This window comes from Nanorana parkeri, unplaced genomic scaffold (genome assembly GCF_000935625.1).
Source record: "Nanorana parkeri isolate BGI_ZX_2015 unplaced genomic scaffold, ASM93562v1 scaffold13, whole genome shotgun sequence".
Lineage (NCBI taxonomy): Eukaryota > Metazoa > Chordata > Amphibia > Anura > Dicroglossidae > Nanorana > Nanorana parkeri.
In genome coordinates this window covers 1,464,860-1,486,266 of record NW_017306281.1, presented here as the reverse complement: position 1 = coordinate 1,486,266, position 21,407 = coordinate 1,464,860, and the positions used below count along the sequence as shown (strand labels likewise).

At 43.8% G+C, this 21,407-nt stretch overlaps 1 protein-coding gene across 1 annotated transcript in view; it reads left to right on the top strand.

Moving 5' to 3' along the window:
- The first annotated feature begins 556 nt into the window (after positions 1-556).
- The window catches only part of ZCCHC8 (zinc finger CCHC-type containing 8), a 31,950-nt gene continuing 11,099 nt past the window's right edge, over positions 557-21,407 (top strand). The window contains exons 1-8 of the mRNA XM_018556991.1: positions 557-750; positions 3,755-3,797; positions 5,975-6,046; positions 9,727-9,832; positions 10,701-10,775; positions 12,221-12,324; positions 14,977-15,042; positions 19,786-19,846. Of these exons, the coding sequence (XP_018412493.1) occupies positions 576-750; positions 3,755-3,797; positions 5,975-6,046; positions 9,727-9,832; positions 10,701-10,775; positions 12,221-12,324; positions 14,977-15,042; positions 19,786-19,846 (702 nt within the window). The 5' untranslated portion in view covers positions 557-575. The remainder of the gene's footprint in view (positions 751-3,754; positions 3,798-5,974; positions 6,047-9,726; positions 9,833-10,700; positions 10,776-12,220; positions 12,325-14,976; positions 15,043-19,785; positions 19,847-21,407) is intronic.

The following is a 21,407-nucleotide window of genomic DNA, read 5'->3' as shown; positions in this document are numbered from 1 at the left end:
GACAGCTGGCTCTGCCTATCAGCCAGCTGTACCCGCCCCCTCCCCTGTCTGTTCCGCCAGTCAGCGCTGGCAGATCGGAGCGGGGAGAGGGGAATCCAGCCCCTCCCCCTGTCACGGCAGAGAGCCGTGACAGGATCGAGAGGTGAGGGAACCCGGTATGTTTTCCCTCACCTCCCGATCTACTGAGCCGACCTGTGACAGTCTCATTGTCACAGGTTGGCTTAGAACTATGACGTGAGTGGAAATCACTCATGTCATAGTTCTCCTTTAATCTGATTTGCCCTGCTCAATATGGCGGCAAGCGGCGGCCATATTGAGCGGGGCAACACACATTAATAACGTGCTGGATTAGTGTGATCCTAATTCATTTTAATACTTTTGTATTAATTGCTGTGGCGTATGTGCATAGGGAAATGCCGCAGGTGGCGCTCGTGCAGTAGAGCCATCTCGGCTAAACCTCTAGTTCGAACGAAACCGGAAGTCAGAGCACTCGAGGAGTTGGAGCTTTCAAGAGAACACCGCCCTTCCAGTCTCTCATAACTCTATGGTAGGGCGCTGTGACGCAAGTGTGGAAAATGGCGGAGGTGGATTTTGGGGACAGCGAGCTCTTTCAGCAGTTGGACGAGAATGTCGAGCCTCAGCCTGTTCATATACGTTTTAATGACGCCGAGGACAGTGAGTTGGAGCCTAGCGGGTTACAGGAGCAGCTGGCCCGTTGTGAGGAGACCATAGAGCACCTGCGGGCGGAGAATATCCTTTCCGGACCCACGGCGGGATGTATACCGGCCTATAATACGGTGGCCGATAATGTGCCGGCTCAAGCTCCCTGTGAAAGAGCAGAGGTGTACACAGTACTATTAATAGTATAGTAATATCATATTTACTGTGCTGGGGGCATCATGTCCTATCAATAGAACGGTGGCTTTATTTGTATACATGGCTGTGCAAGTGACACGCAGCTAAACAGTGGCTGGCCTCCTGTGCTTGGTTTATTTAAAAGCAGGGGAAATGATCTACGAAGTACAAGCACACTTTATCCTTCCAGATCAGATTCTCCTGTGTTTAGATGTACATGCATTTACATGTGTTTACATTTATTTATATGCACTTAGGCCCCATTCACACAGGGACTTTGCTGTGTTTTTGGGATTCCTGTGGCAAGAACCTGTGGATCTCTCCCAAACTGCATATAATTGTACTGTGTATATGCAGACTGCTGCTTAGAGATGCCGTCACCCTGCTATATTTACTTCAATGGGTACAGTGGATGCATCTGACCTGGGCTTTCTCATGCAAGAATCTGTAGGATCTCGCCACATGGATCCCAGCATTTCCTGTATGAATGTAGCCTCAGTGACCTGCATTGTGCTGCACAGTGCAAGGACAGTTTTGTCTTGGGTGGGGTGCTGCAATAAAATGCAAACATTAGGGATGCACCAATACTGGTATCAGTGCCGATACAGAGTCTTTGGACGAGTACTCGTACTCGCCCAAATGCTCCGATGCATAGCCCGACATTTCCTGTATCAGGAAGCCGGGCAGCGCGTCATTACACGCTGCCTGGCTTCCTGATTGGCCGGGAAGCCGGCTCCATGTTCTCTCGTCACAAGTGACGAGGGAGCTTGGAGCCGGCCAATCGGGAAGCCAGGCAGCATGTAATGGCGTGCTGCCCGCCTTCCTGATTGGTCGAGAAGCTGGCCAATCAGGAAGCCGGGCGCAATGTAGTGACGCAGCACCCGGCTTTCTAATTGGCTGGGAAGCCGGCTTCATGCTCCCTCGTCATTACACGGCGCCTGGAAACGGCATCCTTGGAAAGCCGGGTGGTGAGTCTTTACACGTGGCCCGGCTTCCCGGTTAAGTAGGAAGCCAGGTGGTGAGTCATTACACGCCGCCTGACTTCCTGAATGGGACATTTCGATATCGGCGAGTACCGTAAAAAAATATCGGTAGTCGGTACTGAAATACCGGTATCGGTGCATCCCTAGCAAACATGCTGCATTTAAGCGCAGCACACTGGATCCCGCCGCAGGGCAGCAGTCACCTGGATAAAGTGTACACATTGTACACTCCACATAAAGTTTAAAAAAAGATAAACGGTGACCGCTCCAGCAGCATACGACTGGACAGACTCACTCTGGAGCAGCTGTGCCTGGCTATCCATTAGCTTCTAGCTTTCATTTGAAATCTTAACTGAACAAGTTGAAGATTAGGGCTGCAACTAACGATTATTTTCATAGGGGGAAAAAAGGAAATACCATCTTTTATTTAAAATGAAATTCACAAATGGAGTGTTACAAGCAAAGTCTACTTCAGAATAAAACTGCAGGCACATTTTTTGCAATCGCCCGGCACTGGAATGCACGGCATTGCAGTACCGTGCGGGCGATCACACTGAGGGCGGGAGGCGCGTCTGGAGGAAAATGTTCACTCTATTGGCTTTACGTATACAACACACACTACCTGAGCTGTCTCGACACAGCCCACCTGCAAAAACTCGGGGACATTTATGAAAGCAACAAAGTTTCAGGCACAAAGGCTAAAATCTCGTGCTAACTAACTGCAGAGTTTCATCTCTGTTATGCATCCTGTTATGCATCCTGTTATGCGGTATACTGAGACGCCGCAGCCGGAACAGATCCCAACATTGCTGTCGGGCTCCACCCAACTGCGGGATTGACAGCTGGCTCTGCCTATCCAGAGGTAGAGCCAGCTGTGTCCTCCCCCGTCCGTTCCGCCAGTCAGCGCTGGAGGATCGGACAGGGGAGGGGGGAATCCCTGCAGGGAGCCGTGAGTGACAGTCACGGCTCTCTGCAGGGATAGATCGAGAAGTGAGCGAGCGACAGTCTGTGTTGGCTCACTCCCCCCCCCATCTACTGAGCCGACCTGTGACAGTTTCATGTTCTCCTTTTAATGTTTGCGACTCAGTGCATATGTTTTTTGAGATTTTGCATATTTCAACTGCGCAGTATGTGTATAGTATTTCCAACAGTAAAAGACTTCCAAAGAGAAGCACATCTTAGAAGTCCTGTATAATGTATTATTGCTGGGATTTGTAGTCCTTTATACAGCGCAATGCAGAATACCACCAGCTATATAGGAATACAACATATCCCAGCAATACATTATACATATAGTGTATAATGTATTGCTGGGATTTGTATTCCTCTTTAGCTGATGGTACATTGCTCTGTATAATATACAGTACAGCAGAATGTACCATCAGCTATAGAGGAATACAAATCCCACTATCCCAGCAATACATTATAGAGCACCATGTTTGGAAAAGTGCAGGCTTACCTGAGCAGTCCTCCTGCGACTTGTTTCTGAGATCGGGCCTGTCGGCGGCTGTCATCCGCCCACACCTGCTCCTCCTTACTACTTCTACCCGCGTCCCTGTGCCGATCGTGGATGCAGGCGGTGAGCGTGAGGCGGGGAGGAGGTGCTGCGTGTGGAGCCTGGATGCGGGCGGGCGGTTCTGGCAGTAGCGAGCCTGAGGTGGGGATGAGGTGTGGCACGCAGTGTGTTTGGAGCCGTGAACAGGGCCAACCAATCGGAAGCCAATTAATCGATGATTGAAAAAGTTGACAACTTTTTCAATAATTGATTATGTCGATTAGTTGTTGCAGCCCTAAAAGATGAATCTACAGTGAATGTCACACTTGCTGGTTTATGATTATAGTATTTGCTCTATGTTACGGTATTACACATTGATTGCTATTACAAGAAAGTCTTATTTCCTTAACTCCATTTTCACATCAAGAGCTCAAGAGAAAATTGTCTGTTGTTTCACGGCCAAGGTATGCATATTTATCTCTTATATCTTCTAACTTATTTCTTTGATTTGAGAAGCTTCATAGAATGTGTTTATGAAACATGTTCAATGGTTGCAAAGCATACTGTTTTGGTTTGGTAAACCTGGAAATAGCAAAGTGTAAAAATTACATTCAGGACCTTGGCTTGCCATAAGTGGCTCATGTGATATATGTATGGCTAGACATTAGTACCCCAACAATAAAGGGTTATGCATACTGTTGTTTTTTTGTCATCTTCCAGGACGGCATACGAGAGATGGCCCTGCCCACCCTCATTACTGTTGCCGCAATCTTGTTTTTAGTAAATCAGCATGCTTATTTTCCTGTTTATTTTGTCCTATAAATCAGCAGCCAGTGTGTGTGAAGACCATCCTTCCCTGCTGATTTTTCTTGTAGGGGCTCTGCAAACCTGAGGCTGGTGGATGGTCCCTTGTTAAATTTGTTCCTATATCTTAATACTGGAACTCGTCCCTTGGTGAGGTTTGGGGACAACTCCTGGCAGCTTGCTCCCTTGGGAAAACTGGACCCCCTCCCCCAATGCTGCATAGACTGTGCTGTTAAGGAGCTGCTGACAAAGCTACAGAGATCATACCAGAGAGAGATGGAGCTTCAAACTGTTGAGAGGGAGAAGGCTGTAGACCCAACTAATGCTGGCTTTAAAAGGAAGTCCCTTGTGTGACCTCTCGCTGGCTTTCATAGGACGGACCAAAAACTGCACAGGGATGTGGATTTTGCATCGCCTGGGACATGCAGCTCCATGTGGGTAGTATTTTTCTACATTTAGCCCTGATGCGGGCTTGCAGAGCTAAATGTAGATCGGGGGAGCCACCACTTATTTAGTGCAAGTGATCTCAGATCACTGGTGTAAAATGAGCAGTGATCTTCTCAGAGCGAAGAATGCCTGTTCTCCTTTCCTCTGTGATAAACTGAGACCGGAGAGCAGTAATCACAGCACCACCTGTCTCAGCTGTCAAACTGCACAGAAGATCTCTGTGTTGGCGGGCAGGTCCCATAAAGAAAACCTGTCACCTCCAAACTATCACATAGGGGCTTGTAAGCCCCTATGCTATGGGAATTAAATTTAAGTGAACCCCCCCCCCCCCAAAAAATAAATGTAAATAAAAAATGCAAACCAACCCTGCAACCCCCACCATCTGCATGCAAATAAACGCACACATAGGACGTGTGTGTGCTGCCCTCATTCCACTGTGTGCCATATTGTGGTAGCCAGGCAGTAGCGCTATCTAACACGCACAATGTGCATTAAAAGGTAAGTTCGCTTTCCCATGTAATTTGGAAAAATAGAATGACTTAATAGGTTGGACTTGATGGACTAATGTCTTTATTCAACCTCAAATACTATGTAAATCTGGCCCCCTCTCTCCCCCACCCGCTATACTTACCTCTGGGCAAACAGTCCTTTCCCTCTGCCAGTACGGGTGTATTATTTGTACCCCTTAATGCTGTCCAACGCAGCCCTGCGCTGTGCATTTTGAATTTCGCCCGAAAATTGCGAGCACTTGTTGGTCAGCATGGTCAGGAAGACTGCGCAGCACGCAAAGGGGCTGCCCCTGAAATTGCGCTTGTACTATTTTTCAGGATGAAACCACTGCAACAGTCTGAACAGTGCACATTAAAGTTCATTGCTTTATGTTTAGACCGGTTCCGCGCGTATTCGTACTGACTACTATGAGTGGACAACTGCTCCTGTGTGAATGGAGCCGTAGAGGAAAATTTATCAAACCTGGAGCAAACGAAATCTGGAGCAGTTGCCAATGACAACCAATCGGCTTCTATCTTTCATTTTCAAAGCTAAACTGAAGAGAAGCTGATTCAGAAGATGCTCCAGTTTTAATAATTTCCCCCTTAGTAACCCCATTGTTTTCAGCAGCAGCAGAGTACAGGAAAGGGGGGCGAATGTGCTGCTAGGAGGATTGTATAAAAGTAAACATGTCGCTTTGCTTCACACAGGCAAGACGCAGGTTTTCTTAAAAGGTGAAAATACTATACGTTTTAAGTATCAACCTTACTTGAGGCTATGTTGCATATTGTGTTTTGTGAAAGCTGAATCCCAAAATGCATGTTTGGCTTTGGCCGATTTACTGTATTTCTAAATGGCTCACCTTATTATACTGTATTATTGCCTATGTTTTTGTTTTCAGCGGCTTATTGGTGGAAGATAAGTTTGATGGACCTTTGGTACAGATTCTTTTCATGAACCATGTTATTTCAAAGTAAGTCACTGTTCTTTAATTTGTTGATTTAAAAGGAAGCTGTAGACATGTTCTTAAACATATAAAGGTAAGCCTTATCAGATAACTTAACCACTGCTCCCTACTCGCTGCAGGTATTCGACTGCCTGATCAGTGGAGTACTTGCTCTCCTCCGATGACTTCAGTGGTTCCTTCACCAGCTCATATGTCCTGTAGTGAGGCACAAGCTTGTGGGGAAGTGAGCGTCTTACACACCCAGAAGTGTAGAACACTTGCACCAGCTTTTCATTACACAGGTCTGGTGCCGACTGCAGTGGTCTGTGTCCCCGCTGCCACTGCCGACACAAGCGGGGATTGAAAGGGGGAGGAGAACAGACGAGCGGCGGGAACTCATCGAAAAGCAACTAAGCAATAATGAGAATCGTTGCCAACAATTCTCATTATTGATTATAATTAATTTAATAGATTAGTTTTTGCAGCCCTAGAAAACAGTGATTGTAAAAATGCTACCAATAGATACCATGCAAGTATTGCAGCTGTTATTGTGGCACTTATCTCCAAATGCACAGCAGTACAGACATCAATATACATATGTTTTGCCACTTCAATGTCTAAAAGAACTGTCATGGTCTAAGCAGTAGCTAATGTAGAAGTCCGAAAAGCAGGGAGCGCCTTCTACCTTAGGCTCCTTTCACACCTAGGCATCAGGGTTTTCGCCCATGTTAGTGTGCGTTTTACCTAGCATTTTGCTTAGCACGTTAGACACGAGCGCACATTAAGATGAGTGTTTTAATGGGCAGATGGAAAGACAAAAACAGGCACAGAAATGTGCAAACCACTCGTGTGAACAGGAGCCATCTAAGCGAATGGGATTTCTTGTGTTTTGAGAGTTTTGTCGCACTTTGCTTTGAGCATCAAAATGCCTGGGTGTGGACAGGGACTTGCTTCGAGAGTTAAAGTAGCTATTTATCTGTTACATACAATGTATTAAAGGAGAACTATGAGATGAGTGATTTTCCACTCACCTCATAGTTCTAGCCGACCTGTGACAATGAGACTGTCACAGGTCGGCTCAGTAGATTGGGAGGTGAGCGAACAGATACCGGCGTTCGCTCACCTCTCGATCCTGTCATGGCTCTCTGCCGTGACAGGGGAGGGGCTGGATTCCCCGCTCCAATCCGCCAGCGCTGACTGGTGGAACGGACGGGGGAGGGGGCGGGTACAACTGGCTCTGCCTCTAGATAGGCAGAGCCAGCTGTCACTCACGCAGCTGGGTGGATCTCGACATCGATGTCGGGATCCGCTACGGCGTCTCAGTATACAGCTACAGCTCGCGGTATACTGAGCTTAGGGTAACGGGAGGACGCTAGTTTGTGTCCTCCCGTTACCCTAAGGAGAACAATGGGGAAAAGCCCTGACCCCATAGTTCTCCTTTTAAGGAGTGACTGACTGCTGCAAATGTCAACAATTAGTGTGAGTAAAGCTGCCCATACACTGGGTGAATTTCGGGCGGTTTTTAATGTACCGGTCGAAATTCGCACAGTGGGTGGGACTTTTGGCTACCTTTCAGCCTGCATTCCTCGATCAGCTGATTGAAGCAGCGGCTGGAAAATCTTCATACGATCAGAGCCTCAGCCAATGAGCTGCCCGGGTATTCTAAAAGGTGCCGGCGGCACCTGTCAGAATACAATGCAAACAGCTGGGATTTTTCAATCGACACGTTGTGTTGATGGAGGAATCGTGTCAATTTTTTTGGTTTGGCCCGCGGGTTGAATGAAAAAAACTGATAGGTGTGTGTATGGCCAGCCTAAGAAGCCCATGTATAAGTATGTATTCTCATCTGATTACCTATGCTGGTGAAGGTATAAATGAAGATTCAGGCTTGAATTGTGGTTTGTCCATATTCATGTTGTACCAATGCTTGCACCACTGTACATTTTGGCAATATGTAACACAATAACGTACCTGCAGTATATTTAACCCCTTCATGACTGAGGCCTTTTTTTTTTCTTTTTTTGTTTACATATTATAATCCACATTTTAGGCCTGAAAATACTTAAAACCCCCAAACATATATTTTCTGAAAGCCAAGACCCTAAAGAATAAAATGGTGGCAGTTGCAAATTTTTATGTTGCACGATATTAGCCCAAAACACAAAATACACATTTTTAAAATAAAATATAAAAGATGAGGTTACGACAAGTAAATAGATACCCAACATGCCCAGGTTAAACATTGTGTACAGCTGTAAAACCGACAAAATTCAGTACCCCAAAAAGTCCATAGACACTTAAAAGTCCCCACAGGTCATCAGTTTAGAGATGCGTGTAAATATTATTGCTCTCACTCCGGCAAGCGTGGCCATACCCAACGTGTAGCGCGATCGTCGTTTTCATAGGTGCGTGGTCCAAAAGACCCTTAGTATCACCTTTTACACTCTAAATAAGCTATTGAAGTGCAGATCACACTTCAATAGCTTTTTGCTGGGCTTCAGGAGCCAAGGAATGAAAGCTATGGGACCGGAAGTGATGTAATCTGCATCGCTCCCGTTCCCATAGTGCGGGGAGGAGATCGGTGAACGGAGGTTTCGCCGATCTCCTCCCCAGCTTCCCCCTGACGCCAGAAAAAGCCAGTCCCTGCCCTGTAGGCGGGGCAGCGGAGCCCAGGAAACACGGTGGGGGCCATTTACCGGCCTATAGAAGCAATCTGGTGACAGCTGAGCCGCCAGAATGGCTTCTACTGTAAAGTTGGCTTTACGAATGTAAACAGAGTCCGAGTCTGTTTTAAGGGCCCTATGGCAGTGACGTACACTGTACGTCACTGGTCATGAAGGGGTTAAAGATCTGCAGTTTTAAGATCTGAATCTTTACTTTAAGGGATTTAGTTTTACAATCATGGTGGGATTGCATATTATGAAGGCAGAAATCCACATTTTACATCCTGTGACATCACAGAGCATACAACTCTCATCAGCTTCTAGTGGGTGGGGTTGTTGGGGCAGTACATGTTTTTCAGCTTCGTGCAGGCTACAAATCCCATTGCTTTTGGGCCTTGCTTGTGATGTCTGCTTGTGGGCAGCAGTATGGAGGATGATTGGGGGGCAGTAAACTTCCCTGAGGCTTCAGTTGGGTAAGTGAATGCTTTAGTAGTAGAACAGTGCAATCTTAGTAATGTTGCAGAACTGGCAAAGTGAACACTACATACTGTTGCTTTAGACCAGTGCAGGTAATGCCCGCATGTGGTATCAAGTGTGCGATGGTGACGCTACCTCTAGTTTTGAGGACTATGGAGGCTGTGCCCTTAACTGCCAGGCGGCTGCGGAAAGGACTGGTGACTCTGAAAATCACCCAGACCAGATATCAGTCGGCAGCAATAAGCTGTACAGAAAGTTTGGGAGGATTTTGTTAGAAGCACAGTGGCGTGACATGGAAAGATGCTGTTAGGTTTTCCCTGACGCAAGGAATTATTAAAAAGTTGAGCATGACTTGGAGGCACAGCTTATTCAGTTATTGCCATGAGAGTATCATTTAGTTGTAACATACCATTTAAGAAAGTGTATTTTTAAAGTTTAACTTTTGTCTGCTGGAGTTCTAGAACTGTGAATGTGTCTTTGTTATAACCTGTGTATTGTGGGCTCAAATACTATTCAGTGTATTTAACTGTTTAAAGTGTAAATGTAAAAACATATTTTCTTGCATAGGCAATTCCATCAAGAAATTGAGGATTTTGTCTCAGATCTGCTTCAAAAGTATGAAGAACAGCAGAGGGCTAACCCTGAAAAAACAGCATTCAATATTAAACCTCAGGTAACCCTTATTAAAGGTCAAATTCATAATGAATAACATAACATTTTTTGTGGATAGAATATAGGAGGGTTATAAATCCTGACAGCCTTTTGTTTGTTCTCTGTGTCCCTTTTGGGGGTAATTTCCTTCACTTCCTGTCTGATAGCTTCAACAGGAAGTGAGAACAAATGCCTCCAAAGAGGGGGAAATCCCTGGTGGTCAGCAGGATCGCCAGAACTATGTTCCCCATTGGAAGATTCCCATCTATTCCTGTTCTGGTGACCCAAACTTTTGGAATTGTTTTCACTTTCAGTAGTAACAGTCACCAGGACAAATTATAGGGTGAATCTCCTTAATAGGGACACAAGCAGCAGTAAAATCCTGACAGGTGTTCTAATCCCTCTCTACTCTTATCGAAACTAAAGGTGCCCACACACCTTGCTGTAATCGTACGATAATCGGGGGGAAATCCCGCGATCGTGCGATTTATCGCAACGTGTGTGGAAGGTGTGCGACCTCTCCTACTGTAAGGTCGCACAACTTTTATCTTAGGAACATGTTCGAAAACCCACCAAGAATTGTACGATGTTCGTAAGATAAAAGTCGGACGGCCGGTGTGCGCAAGCGCACACTGCCCGTTTAGCATTGCGGTCATCGGAAGCCCGCCCCTCAGTGGGGCGGGCTTGCGATCATCGCAATTTCGATCTGCCTGTCCAAGATAGGCAGATCGTATGTTTTTTTTTAAATACCTTACAACCATCGCAAGACAAAAGTTTTGCAATGGTTGTAAGGTGTGTGCCCAGCATAAAACAAAGTTCATGTCGGTTGCACTGAAAGACGTATAGTTTTAAAAACCTAATGGTTGTTTTTTTTTGGTTTTTTTTTCCAGCCATCAAGTTTTTTGTTGGAGGATAATGGGGGCTCCAATGTGGATACAATTAAGAAAATTAAAGAAGCATTTAGTGTAAGTATTTAGTTTTGTTTGTTAAAGGGAATGAATGAAAGAGACCAGCTTGATGCAAATATGCTTGGCAATTTTATACGTGTTTTTTTTATGCTGGCTTCACATTTGTGCATTACAGTAATGTGTAATTGGCGTTGTGTTGCCATTCATATTTTTTTTTTCTTTTTTAAATCTTGAACAATAGTTTTATTGAGCAAATACAGTACGTGTTATGGAATAGTGCACACGTTAATATGATTGCCAAGCCATTAGACTGGAGAACTCTATCCAGTCATTTTTATGATACCCCAGCTCAACACATTTTAGATGGGAATTATCTGTGCATTGTGTTGCAGCGCACATATGTGGTTTTAGGTATGTTGTGATACAGTGGCAAACCATTTAACACAAATTAACGTGGAATAATGCATGTGTGCGTATAGTAACACACCCTAACAATCTGAAGTGACCCTCTGATGTGTAAATTGTTATTGTATGCATTCATGGGGACAACCATATTTGCTTTGTACATATATAGGCCCATGGTGAGAGCTTCGGGGGTCATACCCAGAGTCTGCTAGGACATTATCAGAGAGTGCGGTGCCGGCCATTAATGTTACTTTCTGTACTGGGTCCTGTGTTCAGCACCCACCTTTGCACCAATTGTGCAGCGTGTTGGGTTAGCTACAGGGTGCTACCCAGGTCAGCGGCGTATCTGCACTGCTGTGCCCCCGTCCCTGAAGACCCCTTAGGGGATGTGCTCATCTGAAGTAAGTGAAGCAGAGATGTAATTCTTCTTTTGGATGCAAAAGACGCTAGAGGTGGGGAGTCCTAGCCCTCTTTCCCCCCTTCTTCCTTTCCAGTTGTAAGCTAGCTGGTGCCACTGTTCTATCGAAAGCTCCAACTCCTCGAGTTCTCCAACTGCCCGACTTCCGGTTTAGTTAGAACTAAGAGGTTTGGCCAAGAAAGCTCTTCTGCACGAGCGCCAGCCGCGGCATTGCCCTATACACATACACCACAGCAATGAAGTATTAAAATGAACCAGGATCACACTAATCCAGCACGTTATTAATACCTGGTAGCCCATTCAAAGGAAAACCCTTACTGCAAAAGGCAGTGGGGGCAGAACTTTTCTGGGATCCATAAGACCTTTTATGGTCCTGCAGGGGATCCATACCTGTCCTTCACACCCAAAACTGAATATTTATTTTGAATGTAACTAGTCTTTAATGGTACACTTCCAGGTAGTATTTAGAGTCGTAAATATAATTTTGTTTGTCACAGAATTCTGATCATAGAATTAGTACTTTGTCAGGCCGGTAACTTTCAGATATGTGTTTTTGTTTTGTTTAGTTTAGTCCCAATATGTCAAGATTACTTGCTATGACAGCATTTCTGTTAAATGACTGCTCTCTACATAAAATTATCAAATGAATCATAAAATTGAATTCTAATCTCTTTGGCAGGTTGTTGGAAGTGTCCTATACTTCACAAATTTTTGCCTTGACAAGCTTGGCCAGCCACTCATAAATGAAAATCCACAGCTGACTGATGGTTGGGAAGTACCAAAGTATCCTAATATGAAGCTTCCTTTACACCCACCCAGTGGTAATCCTCTTATTCTTGTATTATATGACTCTTTTTCTGTTTATAAAGGCAGTGCAGCAATACCATGAAACCAGATGCCGGAATCAAAATTAAGGATTGAATGATTTTATACATTTTACCATTTCATATGTTTACCTGTCATACAATGATATTCAGAAATTGTGCTTTCTGTGTAGTTCTGGTCTAGTTTTAAATCATTTTTATCTACCAAATAGAGTTGGGGTAGCCTTTTATACAGTTGGGATAGCCTACCTAAAACAGGGTATCGCTCTCTGCTGGACACAGCAGTGTTTACTCTATTCAGCTCCTGCATTTTACGAGTGATTCTTAAAATGCAGTTTGTGGTGTAGAGCCTGCACCTTTCAAATGTTCTCTGCACAACTCAGCTGAAAATACTTTGTGAAAGGAGAAGAGGTTAATCAATTGACTTTAACAGGCAATCAGGCTCTCCAGCTTCCAGTTTTTGTTTTTTTCCCTACTAATGAAAATGTATAGGGCTTTGCTTGCTTCTGAGTGCTGAAGCAAGCTAAGTGCTAATTACAGCTGTAAAGTCATTGTATTAGTATTGTGCCTAAAGGTAAGTCAATGGAGTGTCTGATATATATCTGAATAGAGTGTAAGATATACTTGAAACTCTACACACCCTGACCAACCTCTGTGGTTCCACCTTCAAATCACCTCTTGATGGTCCCTATTCCTTTTGGTGGTATCGGTATGCATGTTCTGTAGTTGCTGGGGCTGGTTGGAGTGAGGGGTCAAGTTCCTTCTTTGTCATTATTAAAGACAAGTTTGGGTGACTGAGTTAATTTAGTAGTCTATTTTATATACTATAGTAAACCTACAACAAACCTGGGTAAGTAATTGATCCTAAGAAGAGGGGAAAATACATGTAAGCAGTGGTTGCCTTCGGTGAAAACCACAATCTGATACAGAGATGAGGTTTGTGCAAATGTTTCCTGTAAAAAAAAAAAAAAGAAAAAGTGGGAGGGCAAAGCCAAGTTTGACTTTCAGAACAAGAAATATGGTGGCCACGGCCCCGGTTTCTTAAATGTGTGGATAAATACTAAATCAGAGAAGCTGAACTGTTCAATACTTGCTATTTGGGCTAGTTTGGGAAAATGCAGCTTGCTTTGAGGTGTATTCAGCTTCCAGGTGCACTCTGCATGACATTAGTTTAATACGCTTGTGAAATCATTTTCGAGTTTGTTTAGAGGTGCATCTGAACACTTTCTAAGATGCAACTGCCTACTGCAAGTGGTTTTTGCATTCCTGTTGACTTGTATGGCAGCAGAAGCAGTACTTGCATGAACAAAAACCTGTTGACACGAACAATACATGACATCACTGTCCCAGTGCATTCTAGAAGAGGGCAAACAAACTACCATGTGAAAATCAAAGCTGTTTTTAATACATTCTAAGGCCTTATATGTTCTGAGGCCTCATTCACACCAGGACGGTTGTGGATCAGCGTGGTTTCTGTGCTGATTTCAAAAGAGAGGTTTTGGGAGTTTTTTTAATTGCGTTTCAGTGCTGAATCGCAATTAACCCAAAATCGCCCAAAACCGTGCTGATCAGCGTGGTTCCATTGAAAGCTGTATGAAAACTGCACTGATCAGCGCAGCAAAAATTCGGATTGCGCAGAGCCGCACGGTCCCCATAGCAATGTATGGGATCGTTCATGTCGGCGGATCCGTGTGGCCGAATTGTGTGAACGGGGCCTAACTGTTGCATTGGTTATCAACATTTCAAAGATGTAACTGTAAGGGGGTCACTTATGGTGCCTGATAATTGAGACCAAACCATCTATCGATTTTTTATTTTTTATTTTTTTTTTAATATAAGAGTAAACCTATAAGTAAAAGGCTTTTTCATTTTAGGAGAACTGATTGGGAACAATTTTTCAACCTTTTGGCCATCTGAAATGAAGCCTAACTCAGACAATATGCTTCTGCTTTTGGGCCATAACATGTTATCCCATGCACTATGTACCCACCCAAGGTAAAGCTCCCCACCCCCTTTTCCCCTCCCCAACACTCTTTTTGATTAGCGGAAAGATGCCGTACTTACTGCATGCAATGCTGCAGTTGACGGACCAGGTGCACATAACTGGATGTCAGGAGGCAATGAGTGCTTCCAAGCATCAGAAGGGTTTGTCATGGACAGATTTTTCAACATGTTGCAAAAGTGTGTGCAAATGAGAGCTGCATTAAGCGGCCAAGAGAGATCAGTGGTTCCCAGTAGTGCTTCAGTTTGAGTAAGATGAGACGAGTTGTTGAGTCACTTTTACTGATGGTGGACTGTACTTAGCCTGTGTCGTTACCAGCTATAACTGTAAATCTCGCTTTTTCTCTGTGACCCTCGTCTGGTTTAAGAAACCTACATTGAAGAATGCCCTAACTGTTGTGATTTTATAAAAGATATATTAAATTATATTTTTGTGTTTTTTTTTTGGGTATAGACATGCTTCTGGTAACTTTTTTGTTTTTTTTAATGCTTTTAAGTTTGTGACCTCATTCTTTACTTTATACTTTATATTAAGCTTTATGTTTTTTGTTTCTGTGCTGTGAAGCTTTTTGTGAGCATATAATTAAAACACCTTAATATATCTGAAAAGATACCAGCAAGTTTTTACACAGATTGTGTCTCTAGACGGCCAAGAAGTACAAGTAAAGGCAAAAAGGTTTGTATGCACTTTTTTCTATAAATGGGACATTCTGGTTGATACCAGGCACTTTTATTAATTTTTGTTTAAATTTAATTTTGCTCAAATAAGTATTATATAAAAGACACAGCTCTGTATTTGTCAATTCTTAATTAAATGTATTTTTAAAAATACACGCAGTAAGAGAGAGGAAGAAGTAGTACAGTGTCAATAAGCATGCTGATAGGAGAAAGTAAAGTGACAGATGAGTTCATCACTGAGCTGCTCATTTCACTGTCTAGTCACAGACACGGGGGTTGGGGTTTCCCATTAGATTGAGGCCCATTAGTAGCAGAAAAAAGTAATGCAAGGTAAAGTGAAAATTGCAGTAGAAGCTAGTATTTTTCCTCTTTTAACCCTTTCGCTGCCATGACCTGCTTTCCTCTTTTGACCTTAGCTGGTCAGACCATTTATTGGTCATCTTTTTTATATTTCTAACTGCAGCTTTTGGAGTTTGTAAAAGACCCCCCAAACCATACATTTCATCAAAACACAGGACTGGTAAAATAAAAAGATGGTGCTACTTATTTTGTAGGTCCTGCGATAATTGCGCAAATGTTTATCAAATCAATATTAAACCAATAAAAATACACAAGTAAATCGATAAAGGCACACTAAGTGTTCGTTCACACCAGATGCAGTGCGTTCTGACCCGATGCTGGCTGGAGGGGGCATGGCTGGCCATTGAAGTGAATGGCACCGTAGCCACGCCCTCCGGCCGCACGGGATCGCAAGGCACATTGTGCCTGTGGTGCGGTGAAAATAGTGCTTGCAGTGCGTTCCGGCCAGGATCCTGCACACAACACTTTTCCGACTAAATCTAAAAGATAAACGACGCTTTGCAGTGCTCTGCCACATAGTTTGAATTAATGTTTTGAAAAGGGAACAAAAATAAAAAGAATCAAGCACTGTGATGTGTTTTAACAATGCAGTGCATGGCAGAATTTCAATTAATAGCTGTCAGCGGCTTGTTAGCTGCTGATGACCTCTATCCATATACAGGGGACCATCAGTGAGACCTTTCTGTAAAAGTGACTATGTGCTTATACCAGAAGGGTGAAAGCCACCTCCATAAGGCATACTGTCATGGCCAGCTGGAAACAGTTGTGTACCGCTGTATGCCTTACGGCGGTGACAGGGAAAGGGTTCAAAGGCTCCTAATTTTTCTCATGCTTTTTTGCAGAGATTCTACTTTAAGTTTTACATTCCCTTTAGGTAACAATTACAGGTCTTGTACCTCCCACAGCCTGTGACTTAACAGTAAAACAAAAAGCAGCACATCGATGAACTCACCTGTTTTCCTACTCTATCCTCCATGTTTCTTGCACTGCAGCAGAGCTGATTGAATTCTTGTGCTGCTTCTCCCTCTCACCACCTGCTGTCCAGGTGTTTGCAGGAGGCTTTTACCAGGTAGTAAAATTCATGTACTCGCACTGTATTAAATACAGTATGCTGCTCAGGGAGGCTGAGCGTTGTTTGGAGCACTGTGCAGGGGGAGTGTCAGACCTCTGGAGCACTGTGCAGGGGGAGTGTCAGACCTCTGGAGCACTGTGCAGGGGGAGTGTCAGACCTCTGGAGACTTGGACTACTGCACTCTGAATAGTGATCCGCCTCTCCACTGTACTGCTGACATGACACAGGCTGCTTTTACAAGGGGTAAAGACACACACAAACAAAACAGTCCGCATAACTGAATAGCGCATGAAAATGTGAGGCTTCAGTTGGGCTTTAAGAGTAGAGATTGAGACTAGGGATGCACCGATACCAAGTACAGTACTTGGTACAAGTACCGATACTTTTTCAGGCTCCAAGATTAGACCAGAGAAAAATTCAAAAGTTAGGAGGCACACGGAGCTCCTGGGATTTGCACATCTCTGTTTTGATGTATGATTTTGTTTTTATAAATATAAATAAAGGGATGCACCGATACCAGTTTTGCGAGTACAAGTACTGATACTTGCCCAAGTACTTACAAGTACTGATACATTTTTGTTGTCATGTGACAGTTTTTCTAAAACAATATCGACTAATGATTTCAGGAAAGTGGTGGAGCGTCAGAGCCAGGTACCAGCTGCAACCACTGCAACCCTGGTAGTTCTTGTGAAAATGGCAAGTATTGGCATTGGTACTCAAAGTATCGGTGCATCCCTAATTGAGACCCCCTAATTGGGCCTTTTAGGGTATTGTGCTGCTCCATATGCAGTTTAGTATGGTGCAGTTTGCTGGCACCCCAATGCGCTGTATAGTAACTTGTAACACATGGCAGCGCATCACAATGCACATACTGTGAGTGATGAGCTGTTGTGCTATGCGCCTACAATGCACAGTGTGTCCACTGAAGTGCAATTGCAACCCATTCATAATGAATGGACTACCGTAACAATTCAAATTCTCGTGTGTTGCAGCATACTTTAATGTAGGACAACAGACTGTAGAAGTGTGCATGGGAGGAAGCCTAATGTATGTAGGGGTGGTCCCAAATTTAGCATTTTTGTGTATTTTTAAATTTAAAGAAAAATAGCAAGGTAAAGTATGACTGATATACAGTAAATTGACAATGTCATAACTTGTATCAGGTGAGTTAATGGAAAAGAAAAGCATTTGTCTTTTAATTCTGTAAAGTTGCACTAATATTGGAAGAAATGTCTAAATTGGCATTTGTTTGAAAACGAATATGTACGCAAATGTCAATACTTTAAAGTTTGGATGGAGTACAGAAGGAATAAACTCCCCTTCTATTTCCTGTCTCTCCCAGGGAGATTTCTCGTAAAATGTTTTTTCCACCTTTGCATTCAAATTTAAGAAAACTACTGTTTATGTATTCGTATTCACACAGCATAAAGAAAAATAATGTAAACATATATATTTTTCTCCCGTTCATTGAAGGACACAGGGCAACAGATCGTAGATCCTGTATGGTAGGGTAATATCGCCACCTGCAGGAGAAGGACGCTAGGCACAAAACTAAAGACCAATTACAGCCTAGGGGCGGCCCCTGCCGGTGGCCAAACCCCCCACCTGCTGACAAGTCTCCAGTTTTTTGCCTAGCGTCAGGAGTAAGGAGCTAAAAAAATTTCTCTGGAGAATTTTTTTCTTTTCTTCCGTTTTGACTTGATTTTTCTTCTACTGGATCTACGATCTGTTGCCCTGTGTCCTTCAATGAACGGAGAGAAAAGGATTTTACGGTGAGTACAAAAATCCTATTATTTCTGGCCTTTTAAGATGTTTTGTTAAAGCAGGCAAGATGGCCAATTCCAGGTTTTTCTCAGCACCTTCACAGTTATCTGTCCTAGTGGAAATGCTTAGGACTGAAACTTGAGGATTGTTTCTCTCATTCACTTAACATAATATGGCTGAGCCACCAGAGACCTCTAACACCTTACAACATCTCCTAACATTGCAAAAAAAGATAAGCAAGTAGAAATGTTAACCCTTAAAACCCTAACCCAAGTAAAAGCAGTTTAAATTGCAAGAAACCTATTTTATTTTTATTTTTTTTTTAACACACCACACACCTCCATCTCTTCTGATGTATAAATGAGAACATATAAAATAGGTGTTATCCCAATTTGGCTGCAGAAGTGGAAATACACTTTAAGCTCCTGTCCTTGAGAAATTCCCCTCCTTTTAAACTGCTGTCCCCATTGAAAGATTTCCACTCGCCTTTGGTTCTGGTGACAGTCCTAGTTAGGGATTTCTCCTTGTAATGGACAAAATTACAAATTGAGCTGATTTTCTCCCTGGCACGAGGATTCAGAGGGCAATAAAAACTCGATAGTGCTTCTGACCCTTCCACGTGCTATCCAAAACTAAAAGAAACCATTTTTGTTTTTATACTCTTATTAAGAAAGATTCCCACTTTCAACAATTATACTTGTAATTTACATATAAAACTGGTTTGATCATTAGAATTAGGGATGTACCGGTATTTCGATATCTAGTACCGAAATTGTTTTTCGGTACTCGCCAATACTGAATACAGATACCGGAAGTCCCATTAAGGAAGCCAGGCAGCGTGTTATGACTTGCCACCTGGCTTCCTGATTAGCAGGGAAGCCGTCTCCATGCTTCTCGTCACTAGGTGACGAGAAAGCATGGAGCCGGCTTTCTGGCCAATCAGGAAGCCGGGCGCCCTGTAATGACCCAGTGCCCAGCTTCCTGATTGGCTGGGGAGCCGGCTCCATGCTTCCTCGTCATGAGGTGAAGGAGCATGGAGCCGGCTTCCTGGCCATTCGGGAAAATTTTCATCTGTGGCTTGATTTGCACACCTGAGCAAAACGGATATTTTTCTGTGCAAACACAGTATTCCGACACAAGGCTATTTAATTTTAGAGCCATGCCAGGTGACATCAACACACTATTTGTTTTTTTTTGTCGTCAATCGCCAAAATGTAACATCTGTTATCACAAGTTGAAGTTGCTCTGTCGCTGCCTGAAAAATGTCTGAATTTTGATTGCTAGTGAAGTAGCAAAAGATTGCTGCCGTTTAAGGTAATGAGGGAGCAACTCCTTGGTATATTGTCAGCTGAATATTGGTGACTCTGTTATTGGCAAAGTGTTGCTGGTGACAGATTAGCCTCTGTGACATAGGCCTGATATACTGTATCATGTAGATTTGGGGTTACCAGTCTGCAACATGAAACTGAATACTCCTGATTTGTTGCAACTTTGTACCTTTTTTATTTTTTTTAACTGAACCTTTCTCTTGATTTCATCACTTAGGCCAAAAGCATGCTGTTTCAATTGTGGCTCAGAAGAACATCAAATAAAAGACTGTCCAAAAGTAAGACATGCTAAGATAAGTCAGTTGTGGCCAAATTGCTAAAAGTTTTCTTTAGTTATGAGTGGTTTTTGGGAGATGAAATCTACCACTACCGTCTTATATCATGGAAGGACTGCAGTAGAAAGATCCCTGGACTGCTGCTAAAAGAACCCCTGACTGTACAGATTTATTTTTTCCTTCTACATATACTGCAATGTAAAATGAATGAACAGTTCCAAAAGTGCAAGCCCTATATAATAGCCAACCCAGGTAAATGGAGATAGGGGTGGAGAAATATCTGCTGGGATTTTTTGAGTTCCATCAGATGAGGCTGCTCAGAGCTAGTCATTCCCCTACTTGTAGTTACGTATTTTTTAGATCAATGAGTCTAAACCCATTCAGTCAATTCTTGCCACAGATCTTTCATGTGGCATGTTATCTCATATCAGATTTGTCACAGGTGTTTTTGTTTTTACAGCGACTGTCTTGCGAGTACAGGGGCTGCCCTTGTTGGCCTTAGCCAGTATTACTAGGGAATTGTATTTATTTGAAATTGGGGAGATCTCTCATTGTTCAGGTGAATAACAATCCTGAAGCTACTTGAATCTGTCAATGCCAGTCATAAAAGATTGGTTTGTACTCCTGCTTCTTAATGGCCCTGACTAGTAATTGGAAAACTACTCTTTCTAGAGAGGTCCAGCTCTGTAGAGGAGAGCTCCATTCACACAGGAGCGGTTGGCTGAATATGCGCTCTAAACATAAAAAATGCACTTTAATGTGCATTGTTCAGACTTGTGGTGGCAAAATAATCCATGCACGACCGTCTTTTTTGGCTCACGATTGCGGCTATAGCAATAGCCGCAAACAAGCGGAATCCGTGCAGTTAAAAGATTGTAGCGTTTTCCGTGCCCCGTTGTCTTCGGCATGGGAAATGCTAGTGCTATATGTGAATGGAGCCTCACTTGGCTGCCATGTACTGAAAGTCTTTAATGTAGTGGATGGCTTCCAGATACTGGGGGGTTGCAGGAGCAGTACCACCATGACAGTTGAAATGAGGATTGGGGATGTCTCTTAGCTGGTTGCAAATACTTCTAGGGATTGACTGTGGAATATTTTTTTCTTGCACTGTGGGAGTTTTGTTTTTAAATGAAATGTGTACTGAATGATCACATAGTTTGCCATGATCCACATAGTACAGTACAATAAATCTTGCTCTACACACTTAAGATTAGAGCTGCAACAGTTAATCGATTTAGTCGATTAAAATCGACGATTGAAAACGTTACCAACGTTTTCGATCGTCGATTCGTCGGCTATCAATTGATTTTCCTGTTCGGGGCTCGACACGCGGCCTGAAGCACACGTCACACGCTGCTCACGTACCGCTGCGCCCGCCGTGCTCACAGGACACCTCCCACCGCACGCTGCTCCCACCGTGCCCACAGGACGCATAAGCCACGCCCACCGCTGAAGCCTGTTCGCGGCTCCACACTCAAGCCCCGCACGCAGCGCACGCCACGCCCACCGAACGCGCACGCCGCAGCGGTCCAGCTCCCGACGCTCCTCACATCTAGCCGGGCCG